This window comes from Amblyomma americanum, chromosome 8 (assembly GCF_052857255.1).
Source record: "Amblyomma americanum isolate KBUSLIRL-KWMA chromosome 8, ASM5285725v1, whole genome shotgun sequence".
Classification (NCBI taxonomy): Eukaryota; Metazoa; Arthropoda; class Arachnida; order Ixodida; family Ixodidae; genus Amblyomma; species Amblyomma americanum.
The window spans coordinates 151,882,298-151,910,241 of NC_135504.1; the positions used below are offsets into that span (position 1 = coordinate 151,882,298).

The window sequence follows — 27,944 nt, forward strand, 5'->3', positions numbered from 1 at the left end:
CTCACCTGTAGCAATAAACCATTTGGTTGATAGTCAGCGCTGGTGTTTTGTGCTTCTCTTGTGTCTCGTCTTTGATTGCGCTGTTTTTCCAATTCGTAAAACATGTACCAACCATCCCGTATTTGCCCTCTTCTGGAATTCATTTCTTCTACATCAGGCACTTTTCTACCCTCTTTATGCCTCCGCTCTTCAGTTATATGTGTCAATCTTCTGGCCGCAACCACATGCCGGGCTCGTCTTCTCACATTTTCAATCAAGAACACTTATCTGCCTCCTGATGTTCTCAGCTTATTTGGGGGACTCGAACCCTCAGATGGTCATGCAAAGCGAGTCTGCCGCATTCTGCGATCTGAGACCTGGAGGCAAGCCAGGTTCTACACCGAGTGCCTGAGCATCGCGTGCAGAACCGAGGAATCTACACAAACAGGGAACAAAAGATTTGGACAAGACCTCCGTTTGGCATCTAATACAGCAGAATTCACGTGGCGCCAGATAGTTCCTTGGCTTCCACGGAAAAGGAGACCTCCAGGGCCCGTCCAACAGGAAGTGGTTGTGCTTGGCAACGTCAACATCCCTACGAAAGTCAACAGCCTTCTCAAGCAGGGACCGAAGTTCTGTGAACATCTGCGTCAGGACAAAACTGAGCTACTTTCTCTTGTGCGGACGGCTGCAAAAAGGGCCACCATAGATGACGCCAACAGGTGCATCTTGGAAGGAGTTGAGTGCCTCCCAAAAGACGTCAAGAAAGGAAACACACGTCTTCTCACCTCCGCTGCGGAAGCCCTCAGAGATGCAAAGGTGAAGCTGCTACAGTCAGACAAGGAAGGTGGCTTTGTCATCGTGTCTAATGGCCTGTACAAAGAAAAGGCTCAAGAAGCAGTCCAAGCCAACATCAGGGAATTAAAGTCCGTCAAACCTGCCAAGGTGCAAGAAAAAGCGGCCCAGCTTTGTGAACAAGCCGGCCTCTCGAGGCTGGCTTCGTCTGTAGGGGCATCGAAAGGAACCTGCCTTTCTATGTTCATCAGTGCGAAGACACACAAGGATCAGTGCCCATTCCGCGCAATTCTTGTCTGAAAGAGGCACGTGGCAACGTGAAGTCGCTGTTTTCTTGCAGAAGTGCCTTTCTCACCTGGAGGTGGGCGACCCATTCCTCATCAGGAAGCCCGAGACTGTTTCAGACTTCCTTTGGGAAGAGTGCCCACCACATGTAAGCGCTTTCTCGATTGACGTGAAGGACCTTTACTATTCCTTGCCTCAGCGCTCTGTGACCGCCGGAGTCAGCCTTTGCATCGACCGCTTTAGCGTAACAAAATTCCAAAACGCATGTGGAATGGACGTTAGCAGGTTTTTAGAATTGCTAACTTTTTACATGAGATCAACCTTTGTCACTAAAGACAGCAAGTTTTTATCTAAAAACAAGGAGTCTGCATTGGCTCGAGCATCGCTCCTGTACTAAGCGATTTACTTCTAGCAAGGTATGACAGGCGTCTTCGAACTAAGCTCGATGACGCGCCCATTGTTAAGATAATGCGATATGTTGATGACTTTCTAATTTTATATCGCACTAATGATGCACAGCAAATGGTTGCAGAGATTTCTGACGGGTTCTGTTATGAACTTCATGACCTCCAGTTGACTTCAGAGCTCCCCTCTGATAATAGGCTCAGGTTTTTAGACATGGAACTGACAATTTCTAACAACCATATTTGTTGGGCATACTCGCCGTGGTCCAGGAAGAGCCTTCTCCCTTTCCGGTCAGCTCACTCAAAGATTGTTAAGCGCGGTATCGCTAAGGCATGCCTAAGAGCCGCACTGTAAAGATCATGTCTGCATCAGACAAAAGGCAGTTTCCACGCACAGGTGAACAGGCTATCTGCAGCAGGATACCCCACGAAGATGGTGTCAAATGTTGCTGAGTCCCTTGTTGCAGAAGGTAGTTTGCGAAAGATCTAGGGCACCGATGCGGTTCTGGCAGAAAGAAAAAGAACAGTGTCCATCCCATATGTGCACAAAGTTTCGCACAATCTAAAGAAGATAGTGAGCAAAGGAGGCATTAGGCTGGTTTTTTCAGCCAGGAATAAACTTAGCGGATTGTGCAAGCGTGTTAATGAGGATAGAAGCAGAAAACGCTGCCAGAAGAAGCATAAGCGGAAGTTCGTTCAGTGTCGTGTTGGTGTCGTTTACAAGATCCAGACCTCTTGTGGCAGTTTTTACATCGGTGAGACGGGACGATGCATCAATGATAGACTGCGTGAACATGCAAAAGATATATAGAACAAGTCTCGCAGAAACCATCTTGCTGTGCACTGTGCTGAGTGTGATGATTGCGAAGCGCACCTCAATAGGACCGTTAACATCGCCCGTTATAAAGATGAGACCACAATGCTCATTTCGGAGGCTTGCCATATCAGAAAGGTTGGTAACACCTGTATCAGCAGCCCATCGATAAATCTACTATCAAAGGAACTTGGGTATCTTAATCAGTGACGTGCCCCCTTTTTTTTAGTCAAGTTGTGTGGTTGTGCGGTATCTTTCTCTCATGCTTATTTTGTGTTGTTACTCGTGCCATTTCATTTATATGCTGCCTCACCTGTAGCAATAAACCATTTGGTTGATAGTCAGCGCTGGTGTTTTGTGCTTCTCTTGTGTTTCGTCTTTGATTGCGCTGTTTTTCCAATTCGTAAAATATGTACCAACCAGCCCGTATTTGCCCTCTTCTGAATATATTTGTCTTGAAGTAAATGTGATGGCTTACAAAATGACTACTCCCTCGTCTCACTAATACTAGCCATATCTGGGAGCAAAGCCGCCGTTGCGGATTAGTTATTGCGCTCGGCTGCTGACCCGAAAGACACGGGTTTGATCCCGGCCGCAGCGGTGGAATTTTGATGGAGGCGAAATTCTGGAGGCCCGTGTACTGTTCGATGTCAGGGAACGTTAAAGAACTCCGGTGGTCTAAATTTCCGTAGCCTTCACTACGGCTTCCCTTATAGCCAGAGTCGCTTTGGGATGTTAAGCCCCCATAACCATATCTGGGAGCCGGACACCCCACGAAGCTTGATTAAATCTGAGTGAGTGCAAAATAAGGCATTGAGGTTTATTCTTAGCTCACACGCTGTAACTTAGAGCTGGGTACACGACAGTGAACCATAGAATGCAACTTGGTAGACTCGTATTCCTTCTTCATGTCTTGAGCGCTAAATATAAGGCAAGACGGGAATAATATATCGTATAACCGAATCCCGGTCGTATCAGGACAAAGCATTTAAAACGGGTCACACCACTAAAATTTAGAACCGGATATTTCGAACGTGCACGCCACTGAGAAAGCACTTTGCAAATTTGTATAATCGGTTGAAGTTACGATTTTCACGTGTGTGTTTGCGAGTTATGATTTTTGTGTCTCGATTGCTGACAGCCTCACTATTTTATTTCAAGTTCTTGCGTAAAATTTCGAGTTTGTTTGAACTGATGATGTGCGCGAAATTTTCTTTAACCGTGGTGCTTTAATATTGTGTTCCTTTTTCTGTTCTTGATATGTTTTACTTTTCTTCTGAACGTTATGCATGTTATTATTTATGCATGTGCAGCGTCATGTACTTAGCTGCATAGCAACTTTATATTGTAAAGAAAGGAAATAGCAAACCGTAACTCCTGTCTTGGCATATGCTGACAGAATGAACGAATAAATAAAATAAATAAATAAATAAATAAATAAATAATTTCTTGGTGGTATTTTTTATCACAGCATATTGAACAGAGTTGCAGCCTTATGTTTTCCTCTAAGCTGTCTCAACTCAAGGCTCGTGACCGGAAAAGAGTATGCTGGGCGAGTTGGTTTTTAACTTCCATATCTACAGCGCTAAAGACGGGATTTGGTTGACCCCCAAAAGAAGTAATCTTGGAGTTTAAATCTGGCGACCCACGTTGGCCAAACAACGGTCCTGTACCACACTATCCCTTGTCTGCTGCTGGAAAGCGGCATCCAACAGCTTGCACTATTTCCTGCTGCCATGCGCCGAAGCACTGTGCTGAGACCGGATATCCCTGATGCTAGCCAGTTGAACTTCAAAAAGAAAATACTGAAGTGCCTATCGTAGATATGGTTAGCACATCGTTCTCCTGTAAGCGTGCTTTCAGAAAACACGAGACCAATAATAGTGCCGTCGTATATTCCACACCACGCATTACTGTCGAAAGTAAAGGTTGTAAGCTATTGTCGGAAATGTAGGCATACCTGAGGTACACTAGTCACTGATCATAGTCAGAAAAAGAATTACGTTTTAGGAGCACTGCGGCTCCCTTGCCAACAGTGAGGCAACCAACTCACGTATCCGAGTTTTTGTAGCAGGAAGAAGTGATTTTGGTGATTTCGCATATACAGGATGCAATGTGTCATCGTTCTTGTTAAGTCTTTTAAGCGTTGCATGCATCATGAGTGATTCGAAGATTTGGTGGCCTAATACATTCTTTTCCGCTGTCAGTATCTTCGTTTCCTCGAAGTTATCGTGGCAACTTTTCTTCTAATGTTCAGCCATTGCGTGCTTTATTATTTTTCGCTTCGCATGTCGCTTCGGTGTTCTCTTGTGACGCATTTTGTTTAGCCTATGTACACTGATGAAAAACTGGCGTAGTGGAATTCGCTAACGACGCCAGGAGACTTGGAAAGAGGGGGCTGATGTTTCACGTTAACAAGCTTAGTCGGTATTCTGCTCATTGGAACATGCGCGGTATTGACATCGTGCTTGCGGAAAATACGCGCAGAGCGCCTCGATGATTCCTGCTACATGCGGGGCAGGGGCTCGTTTTGTTTTTGTTTCTTAATTACTTCCGCTGTCCTCGAAAGCTGGCAGCTTTGGTGGTACCAAACTTTTTTCGGGTTTCCAGACGAAGGAAATGGGATAGCCGTTTTTTTTTTGCAAATCAAATTCTCTTCGTTTCATCTCGTCGTTGAAGATGACGCTTTTCTTTGCAGACCTCGCTGCAAAGGTTGATCAGAGATACAACCACTGTCCGCTTGTGATTGACCACATGCGCCAATTTAAAATGTAGGTAACTTTTATATTGTGTCGTTCTCCGGGTAGACACGAAAAGTAAGGCCAGTAGGAACACGTGCCTGATAGCTTTCCCCCACGAGAGGTTTTTCCTAGACACAGGGCAAAAAAAAAATGGAAATTGGTTTTCCACAATTCTGCACACTTTCGCCGCATGCGACACAACAAGGAACCTGCACTATTGTTTGGGCCTTGTTTGCTCTGCAAAAACTTTCAGCAGGGCTAAGGTTAGCTGCTTACTTTTCAGACCACCTTTCCGGGGCAGTCGCTCTCCAAACTGAGCTAACGAGGGCAGCTAGCCGATGGTTTGGCGAAAGCGAAAGGAACAGCTCGTTGTGGGAGCGCTGATATAGGGTTTTGTTGGCATCCATCCAAGCGCAGACTTACGGCTACAAAGCCGTAAACTCTTGAGCGAGAGCGTTAAAAGTAGGTGCTGCGCTGCCCAAGTCGCCCAAGTCAGTCGTCGGAGGCTGACGCTAGGCAAAGGCAGCCTGCGATTTCACCGTTCGAGTGCGCACACAGTCTTCAGCTGTCAGTGAAGCTGGTCAAAACCCAATCAGCACGGGTAATGGGCCCGATATTGGAAATGCATTGGCAAAGGATGGTCTTATCAAGGACCAGCCATCCATTTTCAATTTTGGGTCAATCATCTGCGCTGCTTCGGAACCGGTGCCGATCGGCTTCCCTATCCATGGAAGGTTCTTGTCTGCTCGACAGTTGTCTTCATGCTGTTGAACTCCGCGCTGTGCGGGAGTGTTTTCCTCCTGCTGCGAATCAGCCATAGCAATGAAGCTGCTGCGGACTATGATGTCACGCTGCGATTGGCTCGGACGCGATGACAGCTCCTCCGTTCTCTGCGTTTGCTACTCCTCAGTTGTGAAGTCACGCACGCTTAGCTCCCGTTGCCTCATGCTAACGCTTTCTGCGCTCTCGGTGTTGTGCAGCCTTCTGAGCGACAGCGTAAGGAGGGTTGAACCTCTGGGGCGCACGACGTTTCTTTATTAATAAGTGAAACCGTCGCCCCCCCTCCCCTCCCCGCTTTCCTGCCCCGTCACAGGAGAGCCCGAGAAGAATACGTAACAGTCGTTTAGTTTCGTGACTTGTTTTCTCATCGGCACTTCTTTCCCCATTTTCACCTCTTCGTGCTCAACCAGGCCGTAGCCCGACTGTCAACATGAGCCAATACGCTGCTCAGTGTGCGTCATCTCAGCGCGTGGCATCTTTCTTTTTCCAGGCACATGGGAACGCAGCGAGAGTGGGGCTACATCTGTGCGCTGTTCTCGCTGATGGCCGTGGCCTGCATCGTCACCTTCTTCGTTGCCACATTTGTGGGTGAGGAGAGGCCAAGGGCGAGCACTGCCGTTGCACTGCTCAACTATTTGGGAGAACCACTGGTGCAGGATAACTCGCAGCGACCTCTAGTATGTGCGATAGCAAAGAAACCCAAAACAACAAACGCAGAAAGAAAAACCAGGCTGTAGCGGACGAACTTTTAACATTAAGTGCATTTGAATACACTTCACGAAGTTCGCCAGAATGCGCGACGCTTGACGAGAGCGTTCCTCCCTGTGTAACAGAGTTTATTTGGCGCATACGCGCAATAAAAACAGAGAAGTTATGTAGCATTCATGAACACACTTTTTGCCACAGTGAGAAAAAAGCAGAGAAATCCACCAACAACCTCGAAAAAAATGCAGTGAACAAACAGAACAATATGGGAAAAAATACAGAACCATCACATATCACAATCGCTTGAGCAGGGGTTTAACAAGAACGTATTAAAAAGAAAAACTGCACAGTACTTGTAAGAATAGCTGCAGATTTGTTAAGCATATTCAAGCTGTAGTAATAAATTGCGCTAGAGATAGAAAATTAGCATTATTATTTACATAGCATTGGTTCACTCTCAGAAATCTTGGAGTGTGCCACACCTTTTTCCGAACAAAAAAATCAGGCAGTCAGCAATGCAATTATTTTTTGGAGCGACAGCTCCACTTCTCGCGCACAAACATTGAAGGTTATGTTGCGGTGCAGGGTATGACCTTGAAGCAGCCTCAGTTAATAAAAAAATAGAAGTAAATAGCGGTGTAGGCGGGAATAAAAATTCGGAGGGCGCTTAAGTCTGCTTACCAGCAGGAATGCGAAAGCACGGAACTTTCTAGAACGCGGGTTTTCTTCCACGCCGCCTGTAAACGTCACGTTTTTCTTTAGTTTTAATTTTTATTATTTTTTGTTTTGTTTTGATTTTTTTGTTCTCTTGCCATTTTACATTTTTAATTCTATTTATCTTACCTTCTTGTGTATATATTATGTGTGTGTGTGTGTGTGTGTGTGTAGTTTGTTTATGTTGTATTTCTATTTTTTCCTTTACTTTTATTATTTTTTATTTTTACTAAATGACAAATGACTAATGATTTAATAACTCATTGACTAATTACTAGTTTCCCATTACTTAGTAATTTCTAAGTGTGTATGGGCTATAGCAATTATGCCGTTGATGACTTCACAATGTGACAGATTTCGCGGCCGGACGAAGGGACAGCGATGAGTCATTAAAGGCTTTTGCCTTAAAACCCAGGTCTGTGGGATGCAAGACGAGGACGTTTCCATACTAAGTACAAAGTAATTAGATGTAATGGCTGATTAATAAATAGTGATTTAGTCATTAATTGGTATTAAGCAAAAAACTAGATATAAAAGAAACAAGAAAGTTAAAAATGAAAAACGAAAGGAAATATTAAACGTATATAAGGTAAAAAATAAAAATAGATTAACATAAAAAGAAAGAACAACAAGAATGAAATAAATAAACACATTAAAAAATTAAAAATAAAAACAAACAGAAAAATCGCAATGCCTATAGGCGCCATGGAAAAAACTTTCGTTCTAGAAAGTTCCATGCTTCCGAATTCCTGCACGTAAGCAACCTTAAGTGCCCTGATAATTTTTCTTGTATATTTCTTCATTTTCACTTTCGTACAGGAGGTCATGAATGTGTCTGTTTTTATTAAAAAAGCAGTCATTTGATATTGAATGGTTAACAGACCGGAAGCGGGCAGAGTGGGTGAGAGAACAAAAGCGGCTTAATGATATCCTAGTCGAAATCAAAAGGAAGAAATGGGCTTGGGCAGGGCATGTAATGCGAAGGCAATATAACCGCTGGTCCTTAAGCGTCACGAAGTGGATTCCAAGAGAAAGTAAGCGTAGCAGGGGGCGGCAGAAGATAAGGTGGGTGGATGAGATTAATGGTACCTTCGACTGGTCGCTCCGATTCTCTCAGTTAGAGCGACCGGAGTGGGGGCAGCTCCCGATCGGAGGAGGATGCAAGACTCGCCAGCCGAATGTGCAAGTGCTTTTCAGAGCAGTGAGAGGGACGGAAATCGCAGGAAAGGGCTACTTCCTCCAATCACAGACCACAGCGCCGCCGAGCAGCTGATGCCCGCAACGCTCCCAACAGGAGTGACAGTTTCTGTTTGCCTGCGAAGTGCAAGCGAAAGTCCACGAACGTATCGCTACCGTACTGACAGCTTCCCAGTATGGACACCCTGACGACTGCTGCGCAGCAGCTGTTATTCTACCTTTACGACGGTAAGTTTGCAATACGAAGAGTGAGCACAGTGCGTTGAAACCCACAACTGGCTCATTCCCGCGCTCAGGCTTTGTGTCGCTTGGTCAGCTTGGTCTGGTGTGGGCGCCTCACTTTAGAAGCACACATTAATAAAGCAGTTTCACATGCTATGACTGAGTGAATTCTACGACAAGTGGCGCGTCGTAGTAAAAAATGTCCTACTTTTCCGTTGGAACCTTGTCGCTCTGGCCGCGCGAAACAGGTGCGTGCACCGCGGCAGTAGAAATTGCGAGCGTTGTAGTTTCGCATTTGAAACAACCTTTATTTGTTAGGTGCATTTACGAATTGCGTTGTGGCCTGTCCTGGACATGTGCGCTTGATAGCGAATGAATGCGCCAGTGCACAGCACCAAGTATGCGGGCACGCTGCTCGTCAGCTGTGTAGTAGGCTTGCAGTACGTTCACGACTTAGCAGCAGTGCCGGGCTCTCTGCCCCGTAGCATGTGCTCGTTCCATCTGATACCTGTTACAAGTCGTACTCCGTGCGATGGTACATATGTGTCAGAGGAAGTATTGATGGCTAGCGGCGGCTTTTTCGTGCACAACTAGGTATGGGCACCGAGGCCGCACGGCGGCTTGAGCCGCCAAAAGCCTGATCGTTGCACGATTACGCGGAGTGTCGGCCAGTATAAAACGTACACTTCAGCCCGATTCAACAATGGCCCAGGTGGTTTTTTCGGGCAGCGCGGAGTGGTATGTGTACATAGCGAAACTTGATAATATGCAGTGGAATCGTCAGCAAGAGCGGAACTCCAAAATGTAATGTGTTCCCACATGAAATTTAGTACCGGGTTCATAACAAGCTGCAGCCTCCGCGGTGGCTCAGTGGCTATGGCACGTGCTGTCCCGAAAGACGCGGGTGCGATCTCGGCCGCGGTGGTAGAATTTTGATGGAGGCGAAATTCTAGAGGCCCGTGTACTGTGCGATGTCAGTGCTCGTTAAAGAACACCAGGTGGTCGAAATTTCCGGAGCCCTCCACTACAGCGTCCCTCACAGCCTAAGTCACTTTGGATGGTAAACTACCATAAACCAGAAACAAAACCATAATAAAGTTCATCGGTTATGTCAGCTCATCAGGAAAGTATATGCATTGAAAAGTTGATTACAGGGCTGAGGACGTGGGTTATTTTGTTCTTGACAGCTATTGGATTTAACACGCTTTACGTATTGTGAATATTTCTTTTTGACGGTTTCTGTGGCAGACTCAGCAGGCATAAATTACCTTCTGTCTATCATCCATGCGTGAGGAAGTAATTTAAATGTTTCCCAATTTTTGTTCCTGAACAGAGAGCCAAGGAAGCGAAAATCAAGTACAGCTGCACACAGTGCCTGAAAATGAGCAGTCGAGCAGCAGCATGACCTCACCTTATGGTATGTATATATACCGCCAGGTGCAATCTCACGTCTTCGATTTCAAATCATTTACCTTCTTGCAAAGCCTTGCATGTCTGTAATAACATTTGTCATGCAGTAGTATTAGTGCATGTGTATTTTGCATCTATAGTAGAGAAAGCTAACGGCAAGCATCAAATGTTACGAATGTGCTAATTTTTTTTTATTCATTTCTTGTGACAGGACCATGGACTACAGGTGAAACAAAGCTGCTTCTGGACAGTTATGTACGCTATACGCCACAAGTGGGGCCTCAAAGGAGGTTCCGCAGCAAGAAGATGATGTATGAGCAGATTGCTCAAGACATACTGAGAGTTCTTGGAGTCATTCGCACAGGAGTTCAGTGTGAGACAAGGTTCAAGACGCTGGCCAAACGAAAACGCAATGAGGACAGAAATAATGAAACTTCTGGGCAGTCTCGCTGTGCAGTGTCGTATGAAGAAGAATTTGCAGCTATCAGAGCAATTGATGACAGCATTGAGCCTGAAGTTCTGCGAGGTGTGGGAAAAGTTTCATACAAAAATACCACCTCAAACACTGCTAGTGCAGCTCCTTCGAATGTCAGCTGCTCTGATGGCATCGAGGAAAGCGTCAATGATATATTATCTGATGACCCTACGGTAGATTCTGGTTCATCATTTCAGGAGAAAGAAAATAAAAGGTACCGCACAGACAGAAAGATGCGCCCGAGCACATCTAGGATGCAGGAAATGGCATTATTTTTTGAGGAAATGCGAAAGATCAACAATGAAAAAGAAGCTCGGCGCGAAGAAAGAGAACAGAGAAAAGTGGATAGGCACCACGCACTACTGAAAGCTCATGCGAAGCAAATGGCAGTGCTGAAGGATATTTTGAACTCAAAATAAGAAATTGTTCTTGATTGAAAGAGCATATTAATTCAAAAATATTCCTTGTCAAACAGTGCTGTAGTGAGGAATGCTTTGCTCATACCTGTTGAAAGTCACAACATGTGTTCATAAAAGTGCAATAAAAGTTTGAGCAATTAAAAGCGCGATAAAAGTTTGGGCAATGCAATCGTTTGTTCTCAACATCATTGCAGCTTCAAAAGAGCTGTGCCAGAGCTTCCCTTTTCAGTTCTCCAAGCCTCCGAAGGGCACTTTCACGAGCAGTTTGCGGTGTCTGCTGGTCTGTTGCCGAGTCTCCTTGCTTGTGCCTGCAATGCCTTCCATCCATATCGTCATCACTTGGCACATCACAGTCGCCAGCGTCCAGGCAAATGTTATGAAAGACACAGCAACTCAGGATGAGCTGGGTTATCTTGTCCACAGTGTGAAATTCCACAAACCGCAGCTTCCGAAATCGTAGCTTTAGCATTCCAAATGCGTTTTCAATTTTCACTCGTGTTGCAGCATGGCGGTAGTTTAAAGAAATCATTGCCCGATTCATGGTGCCATAATTCCTGAAAGGTGTGATCATATATTCCCTTATAGGATATGCTGCATCGCCTAAGATGTGATACTTGTTATTTTCGCAAACCACTGGCAGTTCTTCCTGCACTGTAGACAGCCTCAGGCCTCTGGCATCGTGTATTTTGCTGGGTGTTCCAGTGAAAACGTCCAGAAATCTGCACCTTGAGTCGCAAATTCCTTGCATTGTCAGTGACACCTGGTCATGTCTGCTTACATTGGTAGACTTCACCTTGTTGTCTGGACATCGCATACAAACATAGGTGCCGTCAATGCAGCCAGCCACATTCGGAAAGCCAGCAATCTTAAACGCATTAGATGCATAAGATGACATTTCTGTGTAACATTATATGCATGCTACTTCCATGCTTTCTTCTTCTCTACTGTATAAATCCTGAGAGTTTGACTTTCAACCTAAGAAGAAATTGCGTCAGCTACCTGCCCACAACTGTTAGGCAGACCTAGAAAAAAAGAATGCCTAGAAAGCTTGTAACATCATCAGGAAGAACAGTGCGAATTAGACAAGGACTAAAGGAAGAAACACATAGACGGGCACTTTTTCCTTCAGTCCTTGTCTAATTGGCATACCAACTCACCCAAGCGTCAGTCCTAACGAATTGCAACATCGTACAAGAGACTTACTTTCTCAAATTCTTGAGCCACAGCTTCTTTGTCGCTTCCAAAGTAAATGATTTTTGGGACAATGTCACACAGAAATTTCATCACTCTTGTGATTACCACTTGCACTGTTGATTCGGCCGTGTCGAAAAGGGTGGCTACTTGCCGCATTGACGCCTTGTTGCCAGCGTACCTGGAAATTATCATTACATAAGAATAGTGTACATAGCTTTTGAAGAAACCATGTTGCGCATAAAAAGACAACCACAGGAAAGGCCAAAGGAACTAGTGTACATACATAGAGCGTCAGCGCAAAGATATGTGTGCGGAGATGCCCTGTGCTTCATCCCTGCAGAGCACTTTGAAGTGCCTGGCTGCACTCCAGACACTGAAGCACTTCATAAAGCACGATCGAAGAGGCAGATAAAAAGATGTAAGGAAATCCTTATTTTTCCCACTGCCGCCTTCTAGGAAACCTGTGCAAGTTTTGAATAGGCGTGGTTGACATGCCGTATTATCAGCTGCAACAATCGCCTGCTACAAGAATGAGGAGGAAGGATATATGACGGAAAGGTGGTGGCGGCAGCAAAAACTCTTTAGTTCCAGCAGAAATCACATATTTGTCAGGCAATGAATGGGATTATGTTTATCCCGGTGCTAAAGAGTGGTTATATACAGTGAAGCTTCTTTGGCATCTTTTTTTTATTATTTCCTAGTGATACCCTCGACTGCAATATAGTTCGCGAATAGTCAGTAGACATCAGTCGTGGAGTTTAAATAATTATTAATGTGAAAGCATTTTATGTTTATGTTGCGTCAGCAAGAATTGTGCACAAATTCTGTCTGCACGACTATGTCATTCTGTGGAGATAAATGTGCAAAACTTTGATTGTGTTAGGCAGTGCGTGAGTAGTTCCTGAAAATGAAAAAAAGTTCGGTTGCTGAATTGCAAATAATTAAATTTAATTAATGAAAATAAATGCTGTGTTTGGAGCAGTTTTTGTTACTAATTCAATGAAAAACGATGTAAATGCTTAGAAGGCTTACTTATTATAAGAAAAATAAAATAAATAATAAACTCTAAACAGAATAAAATTAGCAAAAACTTTTAAAAGAAATTTTTAAATAAACAAAATTTCAAGTGATAAATGGAGGACACACTTAAGTGCAATCCTGTCATTTTACCAAAAAATAATGGCAGCAAAATACGGATATACAGTATTTTTTTATCGCTTTAAAGAATAGTCATCCGGCCAATCGACTTGGTATGTACAAAACAGCACGGGAAACGCACCCCAAGAACATATTTTTTTCTCGATTCAGTACACAGAATAAACAAAAGACTGCTCACCAAAGAAAGAAGAGAATGTGCTCTTCTGCAGTTTTCACCGCAGAGCCACGGTGAGTTCTGTCCGAGGGGTAAAACCGAGACACCGCGAATCTCTCGATTAGCTCACGGCATGTCTTCTCAGGGAGACGAAAATTCCTGCGAAACTGGTTCAGAACAGGCATTTATAGACAGCCGCTTTCATAATGTTCACGTATCTTTTTCTTACCTCTTCCTCGGAGTAAAGCCGCACTACTGTCTCCAAGTAGTTTGTTACTTTCGGTATTTTTTTAGGAGCACCGAAGAGTTTGACGAACATCAGCTCGTAAGCTCCACAGTCTTCGTCTGAACTAGTGGAGTCACTGCTGTCTCCTAAGTCCAGAAGAAGCTTTGACGGGGCGCCAAATGTCGCGATCTGCTTTCGCTTTGCCATGATATATTACGGCACAAAAATCGCGTAGGAAGGACCAACCTCCAGAAAGAAACGGAACTATTGGCGCCTTCGCATTCGTCGATGCAGAATAACCGGTGGCCGTCGAAATAGGGCGAATATCTGTCACGTAACCACAACTCTGCGGGAGCGCCCAGTCGCTCCGAGAAAAAAGCCGGAGCGTCTCGAGCAGCTCTGAGCGAGAGCCAGCCGAACGTGGTCAGAGCGCCAGATTGCGACCAGCCGAATGTGCGTTCGCCTCTCAGAGCGCTACAGAGCGCTCTGAAGCGACCAGTCGAAGGTACCATAAGAAGTTTGCAGGCTAAGGGTGGACGCAGCTGGCAAAGGACAGGGTTTATGAGAGACATGGGAGAGGCCTTTGCCCAGCAGTGGGTGTAGTCGGGCTGACGATGATGATGATGATGATGATGGTTTTAAAAATGTTTTTGCTCTTGCTTTTGGGGCTCTAAATTTAATGTGCCGAAGGTTATAAGGGCTTTCCGGTATTTCTGCTGCTGCGAAAAACAAGGATCGTGATAAAATGTGTTATATACCTTAAGAGCCAGCCGAAGAGTTTTTAACTTAAAATGGTTAATAGCTCCAAACTGGTCTACCACGGGTCCGTGTTTTCTAAACAACCGAACTTAGCAGTTGCTCTTAGGTATTTTTTTATAATAGAAATAAAGAATTTAAATTAGTTTGTGGTGTACCGCCCTATACCAGCAAACATTAATCAAGATGCGATTGAATTAAACTTAAATAAACTTGTTTTTTAAGCCATACTTGTAATAGAAGCTTAAATATATTTAGAATAACTGATCATATAATTGTTTGTTGCTTGATTAACGTGGTTGGTCGACAAGAGGTATTCATTAAATACAACCCCAGGGAATTTATTGACTGTACTCGTATAATATTTCAGTTGTATAATATGGTTGGCTCATGTTCTTGGACGTTATATTTAGCTCAAAATATTGCATACCTAGTCTTCGTGATGTCCAATTCTACCCTGTTGGCATAGAATTGTAATGTTACCTTTCTACCCACATATTTGCTCTATTTTCTATGGCTTATTTAGAATAACTTCCTGCTGGGCGAGTTGGTGCGTAGCTTTCGTGGGATGGAGTTGCGCACACTACAAGACATACACAGGAAAAAACAGAAGATGACAGATAGAGCGCAAACTATCAAATGAATTTACTGTTATCACAACAGCATATATATGCAGTATTCACACGTGGAAAAGAAAGGGGAGAAAAAAGAAGGGAATGACAAGTCAAGCCAGCTTGGCGGCAGCGGTTGCGGCGGTGAAACAGTCTTATACTGCTCTACGCCTACGCAGGTCGGATCCACACCTCCTGATTCTGCAGCAGCGCTCGTGCAGTGACCGCTCATGACACAGCGTTAGCCATCACCTGATTACCCAGCAGCACCTGACTGCCCACCAGCGCCCCCGCAAGAGCACCCCTCCGGTCCCACCCCCTCTGGACCAGTCTACAAAAGCAGCGCGCCATCGTACTGACAGATATTTGGCGGCAGCGGTTGCGGCGGTGAAACAGCGTCTTATACTGCTCTACGCCTACGCAGGTCGGATCCACACCTCCTGATTCTGCAGCAGCGCTCGTGCAGCGACCGCTCATGACACAGCGTTAGCCATCACCTGATTACCCAGCAGCACCTGACTGCCCACCAGCGCCCCCGCAAGAGCACCCCTCCGGTCCCACCCCCTCTGGACCAGTCTACAAAAGCAGCGCCCCATCGTACTGACAGCCATTTGGCGGCAGCGGTCGCGGCGGTGAAACAGCGTCTTATACTGCTCTACGCCTACGCAGGTCGGATCCACACCTCCTGATTCTGCAGCAGCGCTCGTGCAGCGACCGCTCATGACACAGCGTTAGCCATCACCTGATTACCCAGCAGCACCTGACTGCCCACCAGCGCCCCCGCAAGAGCACCCCTCCGGTCCCACCCCCTCTGGACCCGTCTACAAAAGCAGCGCCCCATCGTACTGACAGCCATTTGGCGGCAGCGGTCGCGGCGGTGAAACAGCGTCTTATACTGCTCTACGCCTACGCAGGTCGGATCCACACCTCCTGATTCTGCAGCAGCGCTCGTGCAGCGACCGCTCATGACACAGCGTTAGCCATCACCTGATTACCCAGCAGCACCTGACTGCCCACCAGCGCCCCCGCAAGAGCACCCCTCCGGTCCCACCCCCTCTGGACCCGTCTACAAAAGCAGCGCGCCATCGTACTGACAGATATTTGGCGGCAGCGGTCGCGGCAGTGAAACAGCGTCTTACACTGCTCTACGCCTACGCAGGTCGGATCCACACCTCCTGATTCTGCAGCAGCGCTCGTGCAGCGACCGCTCATGACACAGCGTTAGCCATCACCTGATTACCCAGCAGCACCTGACTGCCCACCAGCGCCCCCGCAAGAGCACCCCTCCGGTCCCACCCCCTCTGGACCCGTCTACAAAAGCAGCGCGCCATCGTACTGACAGCCATTTGGCGGCAGCGGTCGCGGCAGTGAAACAGCGTCTTACACTGCTCTACGCCTACGCAGGTCGGATCCACACCTCCTGATTCTGCAGCAGCGCTCGTGCAGCGACCGCTCATGACACAGCGTTAGCCATCACCTGATTACCCAGCAGCACCTGACTGCCCACCAGCGCCCCCGCAAGAGCACCCCTCTGGTCCCACCCCCTCTGGACCCGTCTACAAAAGCAGCGCCCCATCGTACTGACAGATATTTGGCGGCAGCGGTCGCGGCGGTTAAACAGCGTCTTATACTGCTCTACGCCTACGCAGGTCGGATCCACACCTCCTGATTCTGCAGCAGCGCTCGTGCAGCGACCGCTCATGACACAGCGTTAGCCATCACCTGATTACCCAGCAGCACCTGACTGCCCACCAGCGCCCCCGCAAGAGCACCGCTCCGGTCCCACCCCCTCTGGACCCGTCTACAAAAGCAGCGCCCCATCGTACTGACAGCCATTTGGCGGCAGCGGTCGCGGCGGTTAAACAGCGTCTTATACTGCTCTACGCCTACGCAGGTCGGATCCACACCTCCTGATTCTGCAGCAGCGCTCGTGCAGCGACCGCTCATGACACAGCGTTAGCCATCACCTGATTACCCAGCAGCACCTGACTGCCCACCAGCGCCCCCGCAAGAGCACCCCTCCGGTCCCACCCCCTCTGGACCCGTCTACAAAAGCAGCGCCCCATCGTACTGACAGATATTTGGCGGCAGCGGTCGCGGCGGTTAAACAGCGTCTTATACTGCTCTACGCCTACGCAGGTCGGATCCACACCTCCTGATTCTGCAGCAGCGCTCGTGCAGCGACCGCTCATGACACAGCGTTAGCCATCACCTGATTACCCAGCAGCACCTGACTGCCCACCAGCGCCCCCGCAAGAGCACCCCTCCGGTCCCACCCCCTCTGGACCCGTCTACAAAAGCAGCGCGCCATCGTACTGACAGCCATTTGGCGGCAGCGGTCGCGGCAGTGAAACAGCGTCTTACACTGCTCTACGCCTACGCAGGTCGGATCCACACCTCCTGATTCTGCAGCAGCGCTCGTGCAGCGACCGCTCATGACACAGCGTTAGCCATCACCTGATTACCCAGCAGCACCTGACTGCCCACCAGCGCCCCCGCAAGAGCACCCCTCCGGTCCCACCCCCTCTGAACCCGTCTACAAAAGCAGCGCCCCATCGTACTGACAGATATTTGGCGGCAGCGGTCGCGGCGGTGAAACAGCGTCTTATACTGCTCTACGCCTACGCAGGTCGGATCCACACCTCCTGATTCTGCAGCAGCGCTCGTGCAGCGACCGCTCATGACACAGCGTTAGCCATCACCTGATTACCCAGCAGCACCTGACTGCCCACCAGCGGCCCCGCAAGAGCACCCCTCCGGTCCCACCCCCTCTGGACCCGTCTACAAAAGCAGCGCCCCATCGTACTGACAGATATTTGGCTGCAGCGGTCGCGGCGGTGAAACAGCGTCTTATACTGCTCTACGCCTACGCAGGTCGGATCCACACCTCCTGATTCTGCAGCAGCGCTCGTGCAGCGACCGCTCATGACACAGCGTTAGCCATCACCTGATTACCCAGCAGCACCTGACTGCCCACCAGCGCCCCCGCAAGAGCACCCCTCCGTTCCCACCCCCTCTGGACCCGTCTACAAAAGCAGCGCCCCATCGTACTGACAGATATTTGGCGGCAGCGGTCGCGGCGGTTAAACAGCGTCTTATACTGCTCTACGCCTACGCAGGTCGGATCCACACCTCCTGATTCTGCAGCAGCGCTCGTGCAGCGACCGCTCATGACACAGAGTTAGCCATCACCTGATTACCCAGCAGCACCTGACTGCCCACCAGCGCCCCCGCAAGAGCACCCCTCCGGTCCCACCCCCTCTCGACCCGTCTACAAAAGCAGCGCCCCATCGTACTGACAGATATTTGGCGGCAGCTGTCGCGGCGGTGAAACAGCGTCTTATACTGCTCTACGCCTACGCAGGTCGGATCCACACCTCCTGATTCTGCAGCAGCGCTCGTGCAGCGACCGCTCATGACACAGCGTTAGCCATCACCTGATTACCCAGCAGCACCTGACTGCCCACCAGCGCCCCCGCAAGAGCACCCCTCCGGTCCCACCCCCTCTGAACCCGTCTACAAAAGCAGCGCCCCATCGTACTGACAGATATTTGGCGGCAGCGGTCGCGGCGGTTAAACAGCGTCTTATACTGCTCTACGCCTACGCAGGTCGGATCCACACCTCCTGATTCTGCAGCAGCGCTCGTGCAGCGACCGCTCATGACACAGCGTTAGCCATCACCTGATTACCCAGCAGCACCTGACTGCCCACCAGCGCCCCCGCAAGAGCACCCCTCCGTTCCCACCCCCTCTGGACCCGTCTACAAAAGCAGCGCCCCATCGTACTGACAGATATTTGGCGGCAGCGGTCGCGGCGGTTAAACAGCGTCTTATACTGCTCTACGCCTACGCAGGTCGGATCCACACCTCCTGATTCTGCAGCAGCGCTCGTGCAGCGACCGCTCATGACACAGCGTTAGCCATCACCTGATTACCCAGCAGCACCTGACTGCCCACCAGCGCCCCCGCAAGAGCACCCCTCCGGTCCCACTCCCTCTGGACCCGTCTACAAAAGCAGCGCCCCATCGTACTGACAGATATTTGGCGGCAGCGGTCGCGGCGGTGAAACAGCGTCTTATACTGCGCTACGCCTACGCAGGTCGGATCCACACCTCCTGATTCTGCAGCAGCGCTCGTGCAGCGACCGCTCATGACACAGCGTTAGCCATCACCTGATTACCCAGCAGCACCTGACTGCCCACCAGCGCCCCCGCAAGAGCACCCCTCTGGTCCCACCCCCTCTGGACCCGTCTACAAAAGCAGCGCCCCATCGTACTGACAGATATTTGGCGGCAGCGGTCGCGGCGGTGAAACAGCGTCTTACACTGCTCTACGCCTACGCAGGTCGGATCCACACCTCCTGATTCTGCAGCAGCGCTCGTGCAGCGACCGCTCATGACACAGCGTTAGCCATCACCTGATTACCCAGCAGCACCTGACTGCCCACCAGCGCCCCCGCAAGAGCACCCCTCCGGTCCCACCCCCTCTGGACCCGTCTACAAAAGCAGCGCCCCATCGTACTGACAGATATTTGGCGGCAGCGGTCGCGGCGGTTAAACAGCGTCTTATACTGCTCTACGCCTACGCAGGTCGGATCCACACCTCCTGATTCTGCAGCAGCGCTCGTGCAGCGACCGCTCATGACACAGCGTTAGCCATCACCTGATTACCCAGCAGCACCTGACTGCCCACCAGCGCCCCCGCAAGAGCACCCCTCCGGTCCCACCCCCTCTGAACACGTCTACAAAAGCAGCGCCCCATCGTACTGACAGATATTTGGCGGCAGCGGTCGCGGCGGTGAAACAGCGTCTTATACTGCTCTACGCCTACGCAAGTCGGATCCACACCTCCTGATTCTGCAGGAGCGCTCGTGCAGCGACCGCTCATGACACAGCGTTAGCCATCACCTGATTACCCAGCAGCACCTGACTGCCCACCAGCGGCCCCGCAAGAGCACCCCTCCGGTCCCACCCCCTCTGGACCCGTCTACAAAAGCAGCGCCCCATCGTACTGACAGCCATTTGGCGGCAGCGGTCGCGGCGGTTAAACAGCGTCTTATACTGCTCTACGCCTATGCAGGTCGGATCCACACCTCCTGATTCTGCAGCAGCGCTCGTGCAGCGACCGCTCATGACACAGCGTTAGCCATCACCTGATTACCCAGCAGCACCTGACTGCCCACCAGCGCCCCCGCAAGAGCACCCCTCCGGTCCCACCCCCTCTGGACCCGTCTACAAAAGCAGCGCGCCATCGTACTGACAGATATTTGGCGGCAGCGGTTGCGGCGGTGAAACAGCGTCTTACACTGCTCTACGCCTACGCAGGTTCGTGTGGAATCTATTTATAAAGTATTATTTGTTTTTGTTTTTTTGCCGCACCACTGCTGCCACTTGCTGTTTTATGATGCCTACAAATGTTGAGCTTTCGAAGGATGTCGACGCGTTGCGAAAGGAAGTAGGCGAGCTGCGCAGCAGCCTTGAGCTTTTTAATGAATTGTATGAAAAGATGAAGGACGAGCAAGCCCACCTCGTAAAAGAGAATAAAGACCTAATCCGAACAAACAAGCAACTAGCTCAAAGAATGTCCGAATTGGAGCAATACTCCCGGATCAACAATGTAGAAGTCAAAGGAGTCCCTACCACTCAGGGCGAGAACTGTGTCGTCATCATTGAGGAAATTGGAAAAAAAATTGAGTGCCCTGTCACCACTGAAGACATTGATGTTGCCCACCGTGTTCCAGCTAAGGAAGATGAGAACATTATTGTTCTCTTTTACTCCCGCGAAAAGAAAACCGAGTTTGTTAAGAAGGCGAAAAAAGCACGCATTACAACAAGTTCCATAGGTTTCACAGCACCCATTCTTGACAAGTCCGTTTACGTTAATGACCACCTAACTCCGGAAAAAAAGCGCCTGTTCGCAAAAGCACTGGCTCTAAAAAAGGAAAAAGGCTGGAAATTCCTTTGGGTTGATAACTGCCGTATCAAGGCTCGCAAGGCCGAAGACAGGCGCGTGTACCGAATCTCCGGATTCGATGACCTCGCTATGTTCACATAATCAAACCTTCACTGCACGCGGGTCCCGCTCCTCATTGCAATGTATTACGATCTTGACCAGTTAAAGTACTTTCTTGCAAACTCAGTATCATCGCAGAAATCTATCATCCATTTCAACACTCGCAGCCTGCCGAAGCACTATGACGATATGATAAACTTTCTAACCCTCGCCAACCATACCTTCTCCCTTATTTGTTTATCGCAAACATGGTTGTCAGCTTCAGATGACAAAATATTTTCGATACCAAATTATCAAGCTGAATACAACCACCGTTCATCAGACCGTCATGGTGGTTCGGCAATGTTCATATCAAACGCCATCTCGTACAAACGTCGCTCTGACATCAATTTTAGCACAGATAAGTGCGAGTCAGTTTGGATTGAATTAGACCGAAGTTTTCTTTCCCGTTCCAAGAACACTATCATTGCTTCCATTTATCGTTCGCCGACCACATCTTACACCGACTTTTGCAGAGAACTGGACAGCATTCTAACTTCTTTATACAAAGAAAACAAAGAAATAATTATTGTAGGGGATATGAACATCAACATTATTGATACCGCTGATCATGCTTGCTCTGAATATATGAACATTCTTCTCGGTCATGGCACTGAATCATTATTAGACGTTCCAACTCTTGTGCATCTGATTCACATGATACGCTAATCGACCATGTGTTGTCTAACGTCCTTTTAGCTCAAACCCCCGGAGTCATTAGATTCAATATAACTGATCACTACCCGGTATTCTTGCTTATAGACAGCTCAAATGAAAGCGCAACGAAAAAATCACATAGATACTCCTTCGACAAAACAGATTTATTGATTTGATAGCCAATGTTGACTGGACAGATGTGTTGCAAGAAAACTGCGCTAACGCTTCGTATAACATTTTTTCGAAGAAATTAATCGATGCAGTTGACGCATGCACAACAGTAACGTCACTGGTAAAATGGTATTCTGCACCGCGAAATCCATGGATGACTAACGGAATACTACGCTCTATTAGAAAAAAATAACCTTCACAACAAAGTGAAAGCGCAACCGTTCAACCTCGCTTTAAAACAAAGATGCAAAATCTACTCAAAAACGCTATCTTCTCTAATTAAACATCGTAAAAGGATTACTATGAAAACGAAATACTTAAAAATGGACACAACACTCATAAGAACTGGCAATTGATTAAGGAGTTTTTAAATCTCTCGGACCAAAACGGCAACGTTACAGAAATTAATGATGGTACGCGTAGTTTAACTAACCCTACGGACATAGCAAATGCGTTTAACTCATTTTTTTCACAGCTTGTCAAAACGCCTACCGCTGAAATCATGCGACCCACTCGTTGTCCTTTCTCTTTATATTTGCGTCCAACATCCCCAGATGAAGTTATAAACGTAATAACCAGCTTAAAAAATACCAGGTGTGGCTTAGATTCTATCCTTCCATCTAAAATTAAACTTGTTGCACACGAACTGTCGCCCGTTCTCACTAATATTATCAATAAGATGTTTAAGTCTGGTGACTTGTCCAGATCAACTTAAAAACGGCAAAGTTATTCCTATACATAAGAGAGGCGATAAATACAGTTTCGCTAATTATCGTCCGATAACTATTCTTCCATTTTTCAGTGAAGTAATCGAAAAGCACGTTGTTAACCGTCTAATGAACTACCTTCTAAAATTCAGCCTTCTGATACCTCATCAATGTGGTTTTCGATCTAACTATTCCACTGAGCTCGCACTGATACAATTTACTGACAAAATTAAACACTTCATTGATAACGGACTTTGGGCGGCAGCTTTATTCATTGATTTTACGAAGGCATTTGATACAATCAATCATCCCATACTTCTTTTAAAACTAGAAGCGCTGGGAATTTGTGGGCCCACTCTTAGTTTACTACGTAATTACCTCGCTGACAGAACTCAGTTTGTACAAATATCGAATACTTTTTCCCAACCAATTACAATTAATCAAGGAGTTCCGCAAGGATCTGTTTTAAGCCCCCTTCTATTCTTAATTTACATTAATGATCTGCAAAAATGCCTCAATAACACTGACTGCCTTCTGTATGCAGATGACACTACCATATTTTCTTCTAGCGATAACTTAAGTGACCTAACATCAAAAATTAATGCCGACCTTATAAATGTAATGGAATGGTGCCACAGCAATCTTTTACAAATAAACCCAATTAAAACAAAGCTAATGATATTTCATTCAGAACACAAACGACTTGTCAGCGTTCCAGATGTATACCTATATAATCACATTATTCTCCCATCAAGTTCTGTAACATTTTTCGGTGTGACGCTTGATTCCCATTTAAAATTTAACCTTCACACTAAATCTATTAGCAATTATTATTTCCAACAGCATATTCTTCGCTCACTTTATTATGCATTCATTCATAGCCACCTCAATTACTGTTTATGATCGTGGGGTAACACGTACTATACCCATCTTTCTTCTTTGTGTCATCTTCAAAACCAATCCGTTAGAATAATGACATTCATCTCATACACCGCATCCAGTATCCGCATCCTTTACCGCCGGCTCAATATCTTACCTCTCCTTTGTTCACTCCAACCGAAACTAGGTTTATTAATTTATCGCGCCCGTCACAATAGCACTACTCTCCCTATATTTACAGGTTCCTGTTTGTGTAACGTTAATAATACTAGATTCGCTGAACAACATAATCTTTTGCTTCCGAATGTCAAAACTAATTATGGCAAACAGTACGCTTTATTTTCAGCAATCACTGTCTGGAACTCGCTACCCGCAACCATCAAATCATTCCGCACCGAAGCACAATTCCATAAAAACTTGAAAAACTATGTACTACATAATTGCCTTCAATTGCCACGCCAGTGAAACCTGTTAGTATTGTGTACGACTTCTATTGCACGAGTGCTTGTTTTATGTTCTCTTTTTGTGTTTGCTAAATGTGTTTTTAAAATTGAGCATGACTAAACTGTTATTTCAGATCTTACTTTTCATTGCACCTGTGTTCCGCTATGTAATTGCTATCTGCCATATATTTATCCTACTTCAAATATGCAATTAATTACAGGAGGTCCCCCTGACAGTTTTCACTTTGGGATCTCCTTCTGTAATAATCAATTTATGTACATCTTACCTATGCATCTTTTTCAATAAACTTTCAAACTAAAAAAAAAAAGCCACGGAGAAAATTCTTTTCCCTATCATATAAGGTGACAGAGGTATCGCTAACACAATTATTGCCTTTTTCTTTGATGTGGAATGCTTCTAAATGTTCGCGGGCTGTTTGGTTTTTACTCTTGCCCAGAATCTTGATGTTTTTTAGCAGCGGCTCACAATCAAGGCACAAAATGCAAGAAGCGGGCAAGTTCGCCCCTTCTCTTTTTTGTATAGAAAGAGAATGCTCCCCGGCGCGTTCATTGACGCAGCGTCCAGTTTGGCCGACATACACGCGTCCACACTTGAGCGGGATTTGATAGACCATGCCCGTGGCATATTTCACGAACTGAACAGCATGTCTCTTTGTGCATGTCCTTGGGGGGCTCTTTCCTCGGTAATCCTTTGGCATAACCCAGCGAGCTTTTTGGGGCCGTAAATACCACCGGAAAATCATGCCTGTTTAACTCTTTTTTTTAATTGTGACTGACATTGTGCATGCATGGAACCACCTTCGGCTTTGTACTCGGCAAGCGCTGAAGCTCTCAACTGCGCTTGCCTTTCTTTATCTTGTGGAGAAGGTTCTCGGCTACCGCTGTGATGAGCGAGCAGGGGAATCCGGCTGAAAGCCGCCTGGTGATCTGATTATGAAAGCTGGAATGCATTTCATGCTGGCATGATTTGGTTAAGGTTGATTCTAGGCACGAGTTTGCAATTGCTTTTTTCACAATTTTTAAATGCGCAGAATCAAAAGGAAGTAGTGCTTTCTGTGCTCGAGCAGCATATTTCCAACTGACATGATGCAAGGAAAACTGCAAGTTAATGTCTAAACACTGCAATGAACCCTCAGTAGGGAGCTCGTGCGTGAAAACCAAGCCTTGGCTTTAATGTCTAAATTATTGTCTAATTATTGTCTAAAATGTCTAAATTATTGTATAAATTGCCATATTGTCTAAATTATTGCCTAATTTATCTATTTTTCATACAACGTGACAGGAGTGCTCACGCAGACATATTTTTTCTTCCCGATAAAATACGCCTCCATAATCTCTCGAGTGCGCTGATCACGATGCCGGCACAACACGGCTTTTTGGTGCACTCGGCACAGTGTTCATCGATGATTGAACGAACTGTGTATGAAGAAAGAATGTTTGGTTTAGGGTTTATGGGGGTTTTACATCCCAAAGTGACTCAGGCTATGAGGGACGCCGTAGTGAAGGGCGCCGAAAATTTCGACCACCTGGGGTTCTTTACGGTGCACTGACATCGCACAATACACGGGCCTCTATAATTTCGCCTTCATCGAAATTCGACCGCCGCGGCCGCGGTCTTTCGGGCCAGCAGCCGAGCGCCATAACTACTCGGCCAGCATTAGGGTGGTCATAGCTTCCAGCATTATGTCTCACGAAAACTCTTGTTATCTACAACTTCTCTGGAAGCCTGGCATCTTTTAGCATTTCAGTTGCATGTATGTAAAAATAAACAACGATTATATCACATACAGCTTTCACCCTGTTACCCTTGATGTTATCAGCTCCAACGGAACAAATATTTCTTAGAAGCTTGAGAGAGAGAGAGAGAGAGAGAAAGGAATTTTAATGAGAGGAAAAGGGGAGAGGTCGGCCGGTGGTGACATGACCCTGGACGGCTACTCCGCACTGGGGAGAGGGGAAGGGGAGGAATGAGAAAGAGTGAATTAAGGTTTGTTGATGGCATATTACAATGCGTTTATTGGGTTTATTGGTCCTAAACAGCTTGCATGAGGCTGGGAAAAGGGGAAGGGAGGAAAGAGAAAGAGCGATTGAAGGTTGATGATGGCGTAATAGAATGATTAGGGCGTTTATTGGCTCTTTTTTTTGGCTAACGACTTTGCTTAGCATTCCTGATTAGTGACATTAAAATCAGAGTCGAGTGTCTTAGAACTTTATACAAGTCCACTATATTCCTGCTGCAGTCGTCCACCAAAACACCGCAGTGAATAGCCTTACGTTCAAAGCTCAAGACATTACTCATACGGAAGAGGTGGCAATCGCGCTCGCCGCCGCCGATCAGGACTCGCGGGTCATCGCTACCGACTAGCGGGAGGCCTGCAGGAACATCGAAAGGGGCTTTATTCCCTAATTGGCATACCAAATTTTTCAACATAGTAATTATCTCGGGGCTCCCGCGTCCCGCACAATAGTATGGACTCCCGCGCACACGGGTCTCGAGGGCAACGAAGCGGCCGACGCCGCTGCCCGCGCGCTCACTCTCCGGGCATCACCCTCGCCTCCCCCCGATGCGGACTCCGACCCTAGTCCGGCTTTTGCCTTCAAGGAAATCATCCAGTATTACCAATTCGGCCACGCAATCTTTCCTAAGCCCTGCAAGGGCCTCACGAAGGTGGAGGAACACTTACTCCTTCGCCTTTATACTAAAACACTTCTTTGCCCGGCAGTCATCAAACATTTCTACCCTGCGTGCACAGGGGAGTGCCCGCACTGCAGGGAAAAGACTTCGCACATTTAGCACTTAGTGTGGGCATGCCAATCAACTCCGCACCTTCCCCCTATCCCCAACCCTGCCCGGGAGGACTGGGAGGCGGACCTGCACGGCTGCACTGACCTGGCGAGTCAAACGGCCCTGGTCGGGCGCGCCCGAGCATCAGCTACCGCCAATGGGCTGCTGTAATGAGCAGCCCACCAAGCATTTGTAAGGAATGGACCCATAAGGACCGCTCCACTAGCTCCTTGTATCTATCTTGAAAATAAAGTTTTTTAGTCAGTCAGTTCCTGCCCTGGTGCTTCAAAAAAAATCAGCAAAGAGATTACGTTTGTCCTCTATATTTTTTGCAATTGCAAAACTTGAGAGTTGGTAATATATTCTTTAGGGTTGCAGCGCATAAGACGGAGACAAAAGTGACGGGGAACATTCTTTTGCACAGCTCTTTTGAAACTCGCGGCTCTTGCAGCGATAGCTGCTAGGAGCCCGTCCCTGGTATGCGCGTCGGCGCCGTCGGCGTAACCGGTGGGTGCCTTAATGGTGTCCACCTACTAGGGGGATGTCATTAACACACCCACCGGTCATTAACGCATTCACTCTAACTCATGCTCAACATGGGTTGCATAACCCTACGGGTGGCTCTGTTTTGAACAGTCGCCTGCCAGTGCAGTGCAGCATCACTTGACAACTACGCCACTGCGATATTAGGTCACAATATTTTCTACCTCAAAATATCCCAAATATAATTTCTAAACAGCGATCGCGGAATCTCGCGCTACAGAGTCGTAGCCGTCCTGTGAATGTTTTAGACTTTTTTTATCTAGAGCGACAAACAAGAGGAATGGCGACATGAGAAACACATAACATTTTTCTTCGAAGGCATAGCAAGATTCGACTAGGCTCCTCATCACTCAAAACGTCTGACCAGTCCATCTCAGAAATCATGCATCAAAAGCGATTTCTTGTTGAATCATTATTTCTTCTATAAACACCATTAGCTGCATTACTAAATGTTTTCCTCTGATTGCGGAAAAAAACGAATCGAAGATGGCGGCTAGAGTTATTGGCCATCACATCCGACTGGACATCAGTAGATAAAAAGTCACTGAAACATAAATCAAGTGAAGTTCCTGTAGTCGCCGTAATTGTTGTAGGAAAGTTTACAACATTTGTCCAACTGTAGATGGAAATCATCAATCAAGTGTTTAG

The 27,944-nt window shown here is 47.2% G+C and overlaps 1 protein-coding gene across 2 annotated transcripts in view; it reads left to right on the forward strand.

Moving 5' to 3' along the window:
* LOC144100731 (uncharacterized) overlaps window positions 1-27,944 on the forward strand; it is a 308,214-nt gene that overhangs the window by 227,711 nt on the left and 52,559 nt on the right. For both annotated transcript variants that reach the window (XM_077633568.1, XM_077633569.1), the window contains one exon: window positions 6,289-6,386. In XM_077633568.1, the coding sequence (XP_077489694.1) occupies window positions 6,289-6,386 (98 nt within the window). The remainder of the gene's footprint in view (window positions 1-6,288; window positions 6,387-27,944) is intronic.